At 39.9% G+C, this 14,835-nt stretch overlaps 1 protein-coding gene across 4 annotated transcripts in view; it reads right to left on the bottom strand.

Annotated features, from left to right (window-relative positions):
* Positions 1-6,205: 6,205 nt before the first annotated feature.
* The window catches only part of zc3h18 (zinc finger CCCH-type containing 18), a 28,577-nt gene continuing 19,947 nt past the window's right edge, over positions 6,206-14,835 (bottom strand). For 3 of the 4 annotated variants that reach the window (XM_017690968.2, XM_017690960.2, XM_017690977.2), the window contains exons 10-19: positions 13,960-14,145; positions 13,172-13,315; positions 12,767-12,862; positions 12,123-12,359; positions 10,020-10,142; positions 9,662-9,876; positions 8,480-8,676; positions 8,297-8,393; positions 7,930-8,026; positions 6,206-6,493 (exon numbers count right to left, since the gene is read on the bottom strand). In XM_017690968.2, the coding sequence (XP_017546457.1) occupies positions 6,277-6,493; positions 7,930-8,026; positions 8,297-8,393; positions 8,480-8,676; positions 9,662-9,876; positions 10,020-10,142; positions 12,123-12,359; positions 12,767-12,862; positions 13,172-13,315; positions 13,960-14,145 (1,609 nt within the window). In that variant the 3' untranslated portion in view covers positions 6,206-6,276. The remainder of the gene's footprint in view (positions 6,494-7,929; positions 8,027-8,296; positions 8,394-8,479; positions 8,677-9,661; positions 9,877-10,019; positions 10,143-12,122; positions 12,360-12,766; positions 12,863-13,171; positions 13,316-13,959; positions 14,146-14,835) is intronic. The other variant, XM_017690982.2, reaches the window with a different exon arrangement.

Genomic DNA, 14,835 nt, shown 5'->3' with positions numbered 1-14,835 from the left:
GAAATTATTCAGTAACTGCTATAAAGTACTCTGTTACTGCTATAAATTATTCAGTAACTGCTATAAAGTATTTAGTAACTGCTATAAAGTACTCTGTTACTGCTAGAAATTATTCAGTAACTGCTATAAAGTACTCTGTTACTGCTATAAATTATTCAGTAACTGCTATAAAGTATTTAGTAACTGCTATAAAGTATTCTGTTACTGCTATAAATTATTCAGTAACTGCTAGAAATTATTCAGTAACTGCTATAAAGTATTCTGTTACTGCTATAAATTATTCTGTTACTGCTATAAATTATTCAGTAACTGCTATAAATTATTCAGTAACTGCTATAAAGTATTCTGTTACTGCTATAAATTATTCTGTTACTGCTATAAATTATTCAGTAACTGCTATAAATTATTCAGTAACTGCTATAAATTATTCTGTTACTGCTAGAAATTATTCAGTAACTGCTATAAAGTAATCTGTTACTGCTATAAATTATTCTGTTACTGCTATAAATTATTCAGTAACTGCTATAAAGTATTTAGTAACTGCTATAAAGTATTCTGTTACTGCTATAAATTATTCTGTTACTGCTAGAAATGATTCAGTAACTGCTATAAAGTAATCTGTTACTGCTATAAATTATTCTGTTACTGCTAGAAATTATTCAGTAACTGCTATAAAGTATTTAGTAACTGCTATAAAGTAATCTGTTACTGCTATAAATTATTCTGTTACTGCTATAAATTATTCAGTAACTGCTATAAAGTATTCTGTTACTGCTATAAATTATTCAGTAACTGCTATAAATTATTCAGTAACTGCTATAAAGTACTCTGTTACTGCTATAAATTATTCAGTAACTGCTATAAAGTATTTAGTAACTGCTATAAAGTATTCTGTTACTGCTATAAATTATTCAGTAACTGCTATAAATTATTCAGTAACTGCTATAAAGTACTCTGTTACTGCTAGAAATTATTCAGTAACTGCTATAAAGTACTCTGTTACTGCTATAAATTATTCAGTAACTGCTATAAAGTATTTAGTAACTGCTATAAAGTACTCTGTTACTGCTAGAAATTATTCAGTAACTGCTATAAAGTATTTAGTAACTGCTATAAAGTACTCTGTTACTGCTATAAATTATTCAGTAACTGCTATAAAGTATTCAATAAGTTCTATAAATTATTCAATAACCGCTATTAATTATTCATAATTTGCTATAAAGTATTCAGAAACCGCTATAAAGTATTCTGTGACTTCTTTGTACTTAATTTAAGTTCTGGGGGGAAAAAAAAGTGTCACAGTATTCAGTACAACTATTTTTCATCCCAGCATGTTGCCTCATTGGAGTTACATGTGTGTACACACAGGAATCGCCACAATGACTGCTATGATTGCATTTGTGACATCAAAGAGTAATGAAACTATAAGGAAGTAACGTGAGCTCCAAACCAATTTGGAGAAAGGAGGGCGTGTGTATCTAACAAAGGTGAAACGCAAGCCGCAACACAGCATTCTATTCTTTCTTACTACAAGGACGATACCCGTTTCATAGTGAGCATCTCGTTTCAGTGAGTCGATTTTTATTTTCATGAGTCAAAATAACAGTGTGGCATGCATGTGTAATCAAAGAGTATCAACAAAACCAAAAGCATGTGACTAATAGAAGAGTGTCTGCTGGCCAGGCTTTACCCTTACAACACTACAACTATACCAATAGCAAATGAGCACCACAGATCATAGAATACTGAAGGCCTTTATTACAATGTTTTACCCCAGTTTAGTGTCACTGTCTGACAAAAGAGAGGAAATAAAACACCAGGCAGGCATTTTCCTGAGGGAAAATGATCTCCAGTATGTTTACAGTTGTATACAAAAGCTTGAACGAATATGATTTGATGATTTTCCAAGTGAAAATAAGTAAACACCGGAAACATCCATCCATCCATCCATCCATTTTCTAAGCCGCTTCTCCCTCAGGGTCGCGGGGGGGGGTGTACTGGAGCCTATCCCAGTGGTCATCAGGTGGAAGGTCGGAAACACCCTGGACAGGTCGCCAGTCCATCGCAGGACAGACAGACAGACACAGACAGACAGTCACTCACACCCAGGGGCAATTTAGCATGTCCAATTGGCCTGGCTGCATGTCTTTGGACTGTGGGAGGAAACCGGAGAACCCGGCGGAAACCCACACAGACAGGAAACAATATTAAAAAAAAAAATTCTGAAAATATTAGTGCACAATTTCCATTTATTTGCTGAAATACATACATACATACTAGAAAAAAAATGGGAAAATTGAAATGTGCTATAACTTTTGCACTGGAATAAAGTTGTAGTCTATGTTCTCCTGGCCGTTGAGGGATCCTGAAAACAGGGAATCACCCTTTGGCCTTTGTATTTTAAGGCATCAGACTAGATATTCTTAAATCTGCAAAAAAAGGTAGACATTGATAAGACCATCAGCATAGATCCATTTATGCACTGTATGCCTAAAAGTATCAAGATACCCTTTGTAATTAGTGGATTTCGCTGCTTAATGAATGCCTATGACTGACAAGTATTGCACTGCATCCAAACTTACGGAAAACCATTAGCAGAATGGCCCACCATGCTCTGGGGGGCTTTCATCGATCTTTCCAACAGTAGTAATGCATTCTCTAGAGCATTCACGGATTTGCATTTGGCCAATCCTAACCTTAAGGCTTCCTCTGGATAAGTAGCAGGATATCCACAGCTCTAAGCAGCAGATATGAGATAGATTGTAATAGGCCAATAGGTCATTGTGGAGCTTCATTGGGTCCCATGGGTGCCATGCATCCAAGCAGATGAGGCTCGCCACTTTGCCAAAAAACGCATCAGCGAGGACAGAAGAATGTAGAAATTGCTGTATATATAAAAAGGACAAGACCAAAAACCACAAGTGAATGCTTGTGATCTTCAATGCCTCTGCATTAAAACCCCATTAAAAACCGGAATGCTTCTGTAACAGGTATCACCACACAGGCTAAAGAATACTTTAACAAACCTCGATTGAACGGTTACATCCACAAGATTGGCTCAAGCTCATCTGATTGATACTCAGTGGAAACATGTTTCTGATGCGTGAACCGTTCCAATTTATTACAGAAATGATGGACACTGTTCACTGGGGCAAAGAATAAAAGGACCATCCAGACTGTTATCAGAGTAAAGTTCAAAAACCAGAGTCTGTCATGGTACAACGTGGGGAAAAAAGACCCAACTCCCTCCAGTTAAATAAAAAAAGCTGTGCCTTTTTACGTGTATGCGGGGTATTAATGCCCATGTCATAGGTAAGTTGCACATCTGTGAAAGGATCATTAATACTGAAAGAAATAGATCCCCCAGAGATTTCCATAACCTGACAGCAGCTATGTAATCAGAGAGTGCAGTTGACAGACCGGAACTTCCTGCAGTCCAGACCTGTCTCCTGACAACAATCTTGTTAATAAAAAGCTTTTCATAGAGAGCCTTCGTTTTTCTCAAGGAAATGCTGGAAATAAAATTGTTTTTGGGTCAATTACTGTCCCTTGGGAGGCTAACTCTTTAAAGAGTCGTCTTACAGAGTCATTTTAGGTTAAATGTTTGACATACAACAAATACAAAAGGAATGAACATCAGGATAATGATCAGTGCTGTTCTGATCAGGTACAGTTCAACTGATATCTTCATATGTAAAACTTTCCCCTTTATTTCTAAGCAAGTCCTGGGTATTTTCATCTCATGGGACCCAACAACATAATGCAGGAATGGAATCCTCTGGATGTTTCCCATTCAACAGGCTCAAGATGAATTCATTATGTAGAAAGCTAAAATCAATATTACTCACTGCCGTCATGTGCTCTCTAGACTAAAATACCACAAAAATCTATTTGTACTTAATGGTGAGCGATGCTGGACACATTCAGTGAAGATCTGCAAGCTACACCACAAGTGCTTAATCTTTCACAGAGCTTTTAATTAAAAATAAATACTGGAGGCTTTATTCACTAGTCAGTTTTACCTTAGCAGAGTGCTCTAGTTTGTCATTACTGAGGAAATGCGATAATCAAACATGAATGATATGTTTGACAGTAATAATTCCAGACTGAATCACCCACAAATCACCAAACTCAGTTCCTTCAGTAAAAGAAGTCCAGTTGGAATTGTAATGTTGAAAAAAGAAAAAAGGGAAAAAGAAAAAGCACCTGGGTAAAGGCATGACCATCCACTGGTGTCATTGTTTGAGCACTGTGTCTACCGTGTGACAGCTGTGGATATCCAAGCTGTGAGTGGTAATTTGGGGAAATTACACAACTACTTTATACTATCTGACTTGGACAGACAAAATTTACCGTGCACATTACATTACATTACAGCACCTTCCCTAGAAAAATTAATCTCAGTGCCATTGAAACATTCTATATCAGAAGCTAAAGACAGCACTACAGATGGATTGATATATTTTTTCCTGACTTACACATTCAGACTTTGTTTTTAACAGCAATCAATAATTCAGTAAGTAAATTTTAACAACAGTGCTGTGTAAAGCCAATTCCTTCATGCCATAGACGTACCAAAGCTGGCATTGCCACCGTCTTCGCAAGTACTAATGTTATTTATATGTGCTGTCTGAACACATTTTCCCCCATCAATTTCATTTTAAAAATAATTGTTTATTAAATGTACTTTTAAACTAGTACAAAGTCAAAATACTTTGCATGTACATTTTTAAGTGGATATACCGGCCTTCTACTGAAAAACACCACAAGTGTCTGAATGCATATTTCCCCTCACTGTATATTTAACAGAAAATGATCCAGAAGTCTCAATAGCCATTTAAAAATATATCCGGTTTAGAATTTGTATTCAGGAAACTTTTATTTTCCATTTTTTCAGGAGACTGGTTTCAGTTTTTTTAAGAAATCCACAAGGATATTTTCCCCACAAGTTCAGCTTCAGAAGTTGGTTCTATTTTCTGCTTCTCACAATGCAAATAATCAAACATTCAGTGATGTTAAGTTTTTTCGATGGACAAACACCTATGGTGTTTTTTCAGATGTGAAGCAAGAGTGGAGCTTGATTTCGTCCTCTCAAAGTGCGGTTTATCTGATGGTGACAGGTTTGCTGGTTCATCAGATGTTACGTGGTTGCTGAGAGGCCAAATTTAATTTTTTGAACTTAGTTTAGAAAATTTCACTTCTTTTGCTTCGACTTTCCCCTTCCTTCTGCAAGTGGATCAACACTTCATAAATATCCCTTGAAAAACACACGTCTACCTCGTTACCATTTCGACTGGAAAAAAATGAACTCTGACTACAATCTCTAAGGTCAAAGTATGGGGACCTTCACAGTTTTTACAGACTGACACAGGAGAAAGGACTTCAGTCTATGCTCTTTATCAAAATAGTTTATTTAGAAGCTTTTTATGTCACAAAAAGCAAGACGGAATTCTTCCTTATCTCCGAGTGTCCCAATGACAGCTTCTCTCACACTCAACTAAAAATAAGGGACAAAATAAAATACAATTTTTTTTTTTTTTTTTTTTTTTTAACGTGAAGAGAAAAATCAATGCAGATCTTATAAAAGCAATACTTCACATTACTGTCATTTGTTCTCTAGATTCATACTCTTTAAGAGACTGGTGGGTTTGCTGTCTGGTTTACAATATTTGTACACAGTGTGAAACTGAACACAGTCACGAAATGCTGAACATACAGACCTGGAGAAAGAGCTCATTGTGTAAAACGGGACCACAGTACAGTTGAGGTCCTGAGAGAGCAGCTCCTAAAGTCTCTGAATATGTGAGAAAGATGGCAGGTCGGTGCACACAAAACAAAGGACTGGGAGGCGGTTGTCCAGGAGGGTCAAAATGTGGAGTCTAGCCTCCCCTCTGAATAGCAGAGCAAGATACAGGCTATTAACGAAAAGACTGCAGATTGGAAGAGAAGGGAAGTGGAGCGAGAAACAGCAGGGGGTAGATGGGGTGGGGGGTTGTACATTTTCCTCTGCTTAGACACTACAGTATAGATTCCATCTTCTTTCAAATGCAGACGAGGGTTGTTCAACTGTCCCCCCACTACCATATCACAATATAAAATATAGACAATATCTCTCTGAGGGCAAACAGGCAGAAATGTATCAGTGGTCTTTGAGTTCCATGACATACGTGTTGGCCTGTGACTTCAAGGACCGTGACCCCCCCCCCCCCCCCCCCCAAAAAAAAACTTCTAGAGATGCTGTCTCCTTGGGTGACCAAAGCCAGGAAAGACCATGTTTTACTTTCCCGGGATCTTGGCTCTTTTGCGGGCAATGGCATCCTCCACGGCCTTTAGCTGCTTCAGTAACTCCTCGCGGCGAGACAGGGTGCTACTGGGTTTTCCTGAGCCAGAGCCGGAGCCAGAACCAGAGCCTGGCCCAGGAGCAGCAGGCTTACCTGTAGAAGCAGCTGGGCCTTTCCCAGAAGATTTGGTTGGTGGAGACAGAGGACGCTTCCTGGAGAATCAAACAACAGTAGAGAGTTAAAACGCTGGCAAGCGCAAGATCTGACATCTCTGGAACTCACTCTTTGGTTGAGAGTCTATTCATTAATTCCATTTCCAGTGTCGCTAATATGATTAAGACGATCTGCATGAACTAAAGGTGAGGGTATGTCTTTAAACATGTCTGAGAAAGCAATTAGGGAAACCTACCATTTCTGACAGCATTTTAAAGTATTGCTCTTGCAGTAAGAAACTAACCTCCTATAAGCCTGCACAGGGCATAAAAGCACATCCAATATTATGTTCAAATGTTCTTTCACATCTAACCAATTACTTTGTGAATAATTAAAAAGCACTTACTGAAAACGTTGAACCTAATATGATCAAACAACTACCACTCTCATTGTACAGGAATAAATGTTGAATATTAAGCTAGGGCAATACAAATCAGTAATTCTGATTATTTTATATTCCCGAGGAAAAAGGGTTTATGAGCTCTTATAGGTATAACATATTTAAAGATTCAGAATTATCTGATGAATTAATAGATTAAAAACCAATTCAATTAAACACTTCATTGTATTTCCTTTAACTACACGTTTGTCAGTCACAACAACTCTACAGTGAGCAACATCGTTAACGTAGTCAAACCAAAAACTGAAAAATAGTCAAACAGAACACAAACCGGATAGTGGACACTTATGTGTACTGCAGGTCTGCCTGGGTGGGTGGGGGGAACGAGATTAGAGATGTTCACCATTTCAGACCATGTGTGCGTTTGTGATGACCACTTCCCATGCGCACATGATCACACGTGTTGCAAGTGACATCAGGCTCGCACGTACACACAGTATATATCCCTGGGTTTTCCCTTCTTAATAACAATCAATCTTCTAAACAAAAGGTTGGAGACTCAGCAAATATTTCTTGGTGAATTAGAATCATAAAGTTCTGAATATCTGGAAAGTCAGTGACATACTGCTGCTTAATAAAACAAAGAAAGAAAGAAGAAAAAAGAAAAGGCCCAGGCTAATGATGTCACATTTGTAAACAAAGAACCTGCCAAGTTGCGTAATCTGTGCGGTCCTTGGTGGTTTAATACATCAAATGTCAGAGACAAACGGGGAATTTTATAAAATGACCATTACTGTGCACAATTTCAACAGCTCCCCTAACCCATAAGAAAAACTCATGTTTCAAATTCATCAAATATTTTGTTGAGCTTTCATTATCTTTAGTGTTCTGAGAAGTCAGTCAGCTTAGTTAAAAATCAGTACTTAAGCTAACAAATACATTTAAGGCTCTGCAGAGTCAAATCTTTAAAAACGCCATACTGATACAAAAATCTGTCAGAAGCTGAAACTCGAGATACTCTCAGGAGTATCTGAATTTTAAAGGAGGCCTGAAAAAATTGCTGCTCAAAATGAAACAAACCACAAAAACATATACCTTTCTCCCTGTGTGGGCATGGGCCGAGGTCCCTGGCCTCTAGAATGGTCCATTCTTGGTGAGAGTGGGGGACGTCCAGGCATTCTCCTGTCTCGACCTGTGGAAAATTAAAAAGGTACAATATTCCAAAGATGGCCTCAAAGTGTGGACGCATTTGCAGTACACTTAAGGAAACGAAACTGGCCAAAAGGAAATGTATCTGTCTGGAAGGATTTCAAGAAGTTCTTGTAACCCAAATGATAGTCTCACTTCATACATAGGGACCTATCTGTATGGAGAACCCAAAATTATAGACTGGACTTCTGTGTGGGTATTTTCAAGTGCACAGCCTTAATAACGAGAGGGCTGTTTACCAGTGGCTTCTCACCTCTATCAGGAGACAGGGCTATCCTCTTGCTGAGAGGGGATGTTGGTCTCTCTTTGTCTGCAGGGAAGTACCTCTTTCTATTGCTTCTATCTGCCTGCTGTTGGAGATGTAGCATACAACAAGTGTCACATGGTAGATATTTAGCTTAAAGAGCACAGTAATCACACTCAAACCAACAGTTACCTTGTTGAGAAGGGTGAGTTTGATGTCTTTATGTGATCCATATGCCCCCGGAGGACCCACAGACGGTGCGTTCAGGGCATGTCCCCGATTTCCAGGTCCAGACCTTGATGTGCCAGAGTCAGCTTTGGGAGGAAGATCCGAGGTGTCGACCCTCTTCCTCTCGTCTTTAAAGGTCTCGTCTTTCTTTGGGAGTTTTCCTGTATGAAACAAATGAGAACAATAAATGTCAACAACCAGAAGTAACCGGTGGGGGGGGGAGGGAAAAAAAAAAAAAAAGGCAAATGGCAAAGTTCAGATCTGACTGACTCACTGAATTTTTCACTGCAACCACATTATTTATACACACACACACACACACACACACACACACACACACACACACACACAGGCCACTTCATTAGGTACACCTCTTCAATCGCTTAACACAAATAACTAATCAGCCAGTCACATGGCCGCAACTCAATGCATTTAGGCATGTAGAGGTGGTCAAGACAACTTGCTAAGTGCAGACCGAGCATCAGAACATGGAAGAAAGGGGATTTAAGGGGCTTTGAACGTGCTGTGGTTGTTGGTGCCAGACGGGCTGGTCTGAGTATTTCAGAAACTGCTGATCTACTGGGATTTTCACGCACAACCATCTCTAGGGTTTACAGAGAACGGTCCGAAAAAGAGGGAATATCCAGTGAGCGGTCAGTTGTGTGGACGAAAAAGCCTTGTTGGTGTGAGAGGTCAGAGGAGAATGGGCAGTCTGGGTCCAGATGATAGAAAGGCAACAGTAACTCAAATAACCAACCAGAATCTCTGAGGAACGTTTCCAACACCTTGCTGAAAGTTTGCCACGAAGAATTAAGGCAGTTCTGAAGGCAAAAAGAGGCCCAACCTTTTACTAGCATAAAGCAATAAAGTGGCCAGTGAGTGTGTGTATGTATGTATGTATGTATGTACACACACACACACACACACACACACACACACACACAGATAGCTAGATAGATATGCTATAAATATCACATATCAGTAGCTAGAAAAGAAACGTTTAGAGCTGGAACCATAATCTGTAGAACAAGAAGCTCTCCATGAAATCTCGTGGACATCCTGCTATATAGTATCTTCAGAGACCAGTAAAAACCACGAGGTATTCAACAGTGACACAGCACTGCATCATTCTGAGTATGTACATACCTCTGTCTGTGTCAGGATCCCTGTCCCGCGCAGTTGGGCGGTCACGAGGAGGACCGCGCTCCTTACGTGCATGACCTGCCGTGGGCGAGTGGGAGCTGGCCGAGGAGACTGGGCTGGCTAGGTCAGCATACATATCATCAGAGTCTGCACTCCTTACAGAGCTGCTGCTGGAGGAGGCTGACGATACTGAAGAAACACTGCTCACTGACAGAGACCTGCAACACAAATAGGTATAATGTCGCTGACTAAAATGATACAAAAAAAACAAAACAAAAAAAACCCACATAAAACCAGAAAATGTATCTTCAATCTAGAATATTGGCTGCTAGTTGTAAGCAGTGTTCTCAGTAGTACACACCTGGATTTACGGGATCCAGACCGGGAGCGAGAGAGAGAGGCAGAGGACGATCGAGATCTGGAGCGTGAGCTGGAGCCAGAATAACTACTGCCACTGCCACTCACACTGCCGCTTAGCGTTCGCCTGACAGAAGCAGAGAGCAAGGGGGCAGAGAGAATTAATCAACCCCCCAGACATGGTTACTGAATGTGCTAACATTTTACTTGTGAAGAATTTGGAAGACATCATTAAGTTCTTGCCTGATTATATCAGCAGGCCGATAACATTTGGAAAGCACTGACATCCCACAGTTTTATCAGTGAAAATACTGACTTCTTTTTGAATGCTCAATCACTGGGATTAAAACTCACAACCTTTGACACCTTTCACATCTTAATTATATAACAGCAAAGGTTACAATTTTAATATTACTTAAGATGGAGTTTTTTCTGAGTTTAGGAAAGGTGACAACTGAGGACAAACAATTACACCTGGCAGTAAAGCACTGTTTAAAACTATAAAATTAAACATGTCAATATAAAACGATATAGGCCAATATCTTTATCTAAAATTTTAGCCACTTAGAATCAGTATCTGCATGCAACGACCTAGAAACAGACCTTTTAATAAGAGAATTGGGGGTGGGGATAAGTTCCAAGTGAAACAGCAGGATATACTGCTGCCATGCAATCAATATAGATAACACCTTCAAAAAAATTAAGAGGGGGTATTATTATATAATAACAACTACATTTTATGGCTTGAGGCCATTACAAATATTGCATAGGAAAGGCCATGTGTGAACCTACTAAGCAAGACTTAAGCACGCACATCTGTTTCCATATGACACATACAGATATGGATATCCAGATGTTGCCATAATTTTAGCCGTTCAATTTCAGCATCAGCAATACTACAGAGGTAGACGTTTTAGCCAATGACAGAATCAAAAACTGACAACACACATAAAAGTATAATTACAAGATTTTACAGGATGCTCTCTGGGGCTTAAGCCATACTGCTAAGCTAGCATTAACCAATGGCTTGCTCAACTTTATTACAGTAATACAGATCGTGTCCAAATTTACTAGTCTGTCAATCTTGGTCAGTGGTATTGATGTGCTCTTTTCCACTTCATTTTCAGCTGAACACACTGAATTATTTCATTCTTTAAGTTAACAATGGAGCTGGTTAATTGTCTTTTACAGAACTGCACATGCACTGTTTAAGGCACAAACTCAGTTCTCCATTCAGCATCACCTGATGAAACAAAGCAACTATTTAAAGTTGTATTGTTAAATCAAGCATCTTCGCAATGTTTCCCCATCAGGAGAATCAGAATGTAGTTGGACAGGGCACAGAGATCAGAATCACGAACAGTATTTTCCAAGAATGGGGAAAAAAGAAAAAAAAAAAAAAAAAAAAAAAAAAAAAAAAAAGCTAATATAGTATGTTCCCTCAGCAAAATCTCAAAATATCAAAAAGGTCAAAAGGTTCTATGACAGTTACGTTGTCAATAAAAAGCCAATGTTGTTCTATATTAGACCTATGGAAATCCAGGAGAGACCTAAGACCCCCCCCCCCCCAGAGTCCATCAGAACGCCCACACAGGGTATTCCATATCTCTCACTCAGACACACACAGAGAGCTCTGTTCATTCTGACCAACCACTGAATTCATGCAAATTGACCGAGAAACACACACAACCTAACCCATGACCAGACATGGAAATACACCCACAGAAGAGAGGGATAACTTTACACATAGGAATGTTTGCAGCGAGTCAGATTACAGGGTATTTCTCTCTCTCATAAGCACACAGACTTAGTGGGGCTGGAGGTTAGGGAACCAGCCCTGTGACCGGAAGGAGAGCCGGTTCGATCCCCTTGGCTGACAGTTCATGACTGAAGTGCCCTTGTGCAAGCCACCTAACCCCAATCGCTCCCCGGGTGCCATGGACAGGGCTGCCCACTGCTCCGGGCAAGTGTGCTCACTGCCTCCTAGTCTGTGTGTGTTCACTAGTGTGCATGTATGTGGGTGTTTCACTGCACGGATGGGTTAAATGCAGAAGTCTAATTTCACAGTGTGCAAACACAGTGACAAATGGTTTAAGAAAATTAGTACCTGCGAGGATTCTGTGGATGGCGCTCTTTCCTACGGCCTTCCCGCATGTTGGTGGGTTTTCCCAGCTCACGAGGAGGCGGTGGTCTGCCTCCCTCACGAGGGTTGGGAGGTTTGCTCCCCTCTGTAAAGGTTTTTGGGGGCTTATTGAGCTGGCCTGGCAGTGATGGACTGGGGATCTTCTTGGGGGGGCCTTTTTCCCTGCGAGGAGGGGGCAGCGTGCCAGGCTTCAACAGGTGGCTTGAGGAGGAGAACACACTTATCTTTCTGTTTGCATGCACAAACACAAATGTAACATATGCCTGCGCTCAGCAAGCACAGCTATGCTAGCAGCAAAGTGATCATCAGTTAACTGATATTTGAGATTTCCAACAGATAAAATTGAGCTGTGATGAATTTAGATTAAAAGTAGTAGATTATGGTGCCAAATTCTTTCAACATTTAGGGCCATTCATCATGGTGAAAAGGCAAAGGCCAATTACGAACAAATTGTTCTTTTAAGGTCAAAGCAAAATTACAGCAATGCAAGCAAACACCAAGAGTAAACTACTTGGCAAAGGTTATTTGCACCTTTGGCATGGCATGAGCTTTTTTACTTAAACGACTGCATGAACGAGAGTGCTTGTGAATATGTGCTTGGTATCTACCCTTTCACTGACCCAGGAGGCTGCTCTGCCTTATTCTTGTTGGCATTCCTCTGTGCTGAGGGCGTTGGGGAGGGAGAGGATGAGTAGGATCTGGATCTAAAAGCAAAATCAACAATTGATCTAATAAGCAAATCAACAAATAACTGAATAGACAAATACATAAATAGAACACATTAAGGTTTGACAAAAATGCTTAAAAGAGAAACTAAAGAAATTTGCAAAACTGTCTATTCATGGCAATATAAACTTTACTTGGGAGGAAAGTTGGCAACAATTAATTCACTGACTGAAAGATCACCCTGGTTAAGACAATGGTATTAGCATACAGCTGACATCTGTCTTATTATTCTACAGTGATGTCTGCTCCTTCCACATATAATGCATGCCACTATGTGTGCATCTTGCCTGGATCGGCTGCCACTGAAAGAGCTGCGCTGGGAGGAGTGGGAGGAGTAAGAGCTGAGGGATGAGGAGCGCGAGTGGGAACGGGACCTCGATCTTGAGCGTGAGGAACCAGAACCTGTGTAAGAAGAAGACCGCGACGAAGACCTGAGGAGAGACCAACTGGTTAATGCTTCATTTTCACGCTAACTTAGTATTCATATCACATTTTGCAAACATTTCATTTTCACTGTACTGCACAGCTGCAAAGAATAAAGAGCTACCACAAAGTAGAGGTGGGCAATACAGCAAGAATATATCACAATAGGTCAAAACATCAAATATATGCAGTTTTCCTAAGGTTTAATAAGCTGGAACAGATGAAAAAAAAAGATACCATGCCAGGTCTAAAAAAAAAAAAAAAAATTATATTTATATAATAATATATTTTTCATTCAACATTTTACATACTGCATTGCAGTAAATCGAGTTAAATAAAGCTAATTATGCTCTACATGCAATTATTCTTTGTTCTTCAAGTGTTTGCATTATGCTTATCTGAATACATCATGAACATTGGCAATGTACTATGATGTAACTTATCACTATATTGCAAACAACAACAACAATGACGACGACGACGACGTATCATTTATTGTGGTCCACACAACTGCATGTCTTCACACACGGATTTGGAAGATACTTCTATATTAAGACATTTAAACTTTCCAAAGACAATTAATCTGTTGCTGTAATGCTGACTGGACAGCTCTAGTTGCTGACCATGTGTGATCCCACTGCAGCAGTCTTACCTAGAGGAGTTGGAGAGTGACACAGAGGATCCGGAGGGTCTGTGTCGCCTGCGCCCACGCGGTGGGGACCCCATGAGCCCAGGCCGTCGCCTAGGGGACTTAGACCTACGCCAGGGGTCCTTCCACTCATCTGGCCGTTTAACCATGGGAACCATCTCCTTCTTGGGTGGTGGCTCCATTGGCCCCCTGAAGAACAGAAAGGGTATAGGGTCATTTTAAACCTTTGGTGATACATTTCCCTCAGTATGCTACACAGATACCTGCCATGCACAAAAGTGCAACTGTTACAATAAAACTCACAGCTCAGTTACTTGTGCCTTGTACTATCTGCTTCCTATATTTTCTTTAACATGTTTCTACCACATGCTTGTGTGCGCACTTACTTTGACTTTCCTTCTGAAACGATGCAATTGTAAATTCCAAGATCACAGTGATAGAAAATGTGTAAAGAAATTACACAGCAAAAACTTGTTCTACCAATATTGTTGTTAAAATAACTTTTCCTTCTTAATTCTTACTTGCAGAATATCTTACTTGCATATCTGTCCAGCATGACAAGTAATTTAAAAATGCCAAAGAAAACCTGCTCAAAGCAGATACAACACACATGGCTGTGGTCAGCTTGTACTTCTGCCTAAAGCAGCACTTGCATTGTTCTGTATTTCACAGCAGTACACAACAAACAGTGCCATGCCCCTATGAAAATGTTGCCATGGTGACAGTGTTGCAGATGAAAGCGGAGGCTTATCAGAGTTCAGCAGTGTCACATGCTTATTTAACACAGCTACCAAAATGATCAACATCCGGTTTATTTCACACAGACAGCAAATGTTAGGGATGATGGAATGTTCTGCTTACTGCTGCGATGCACTGCTA

This window comes from Pygocentrus nattereri, chromosome 7 (assembly GCF_015220715.1).
Source record: "Pygocentrus nattereri isolate fPygNat1 chromosome 7, fPygNat1.pri, whole genome shotgun sequence".
NCBI lineage: Eukaryota > Metazoa > Chordata > Actinopteri > Characiformes > Serrasalmidae > Pygocentrus > Pygocentrus nattereri.
Note: the sequence above shows the minus strand (reverse complement) of the source record. Positions and strands in the feature narration are given on the sequence as shown.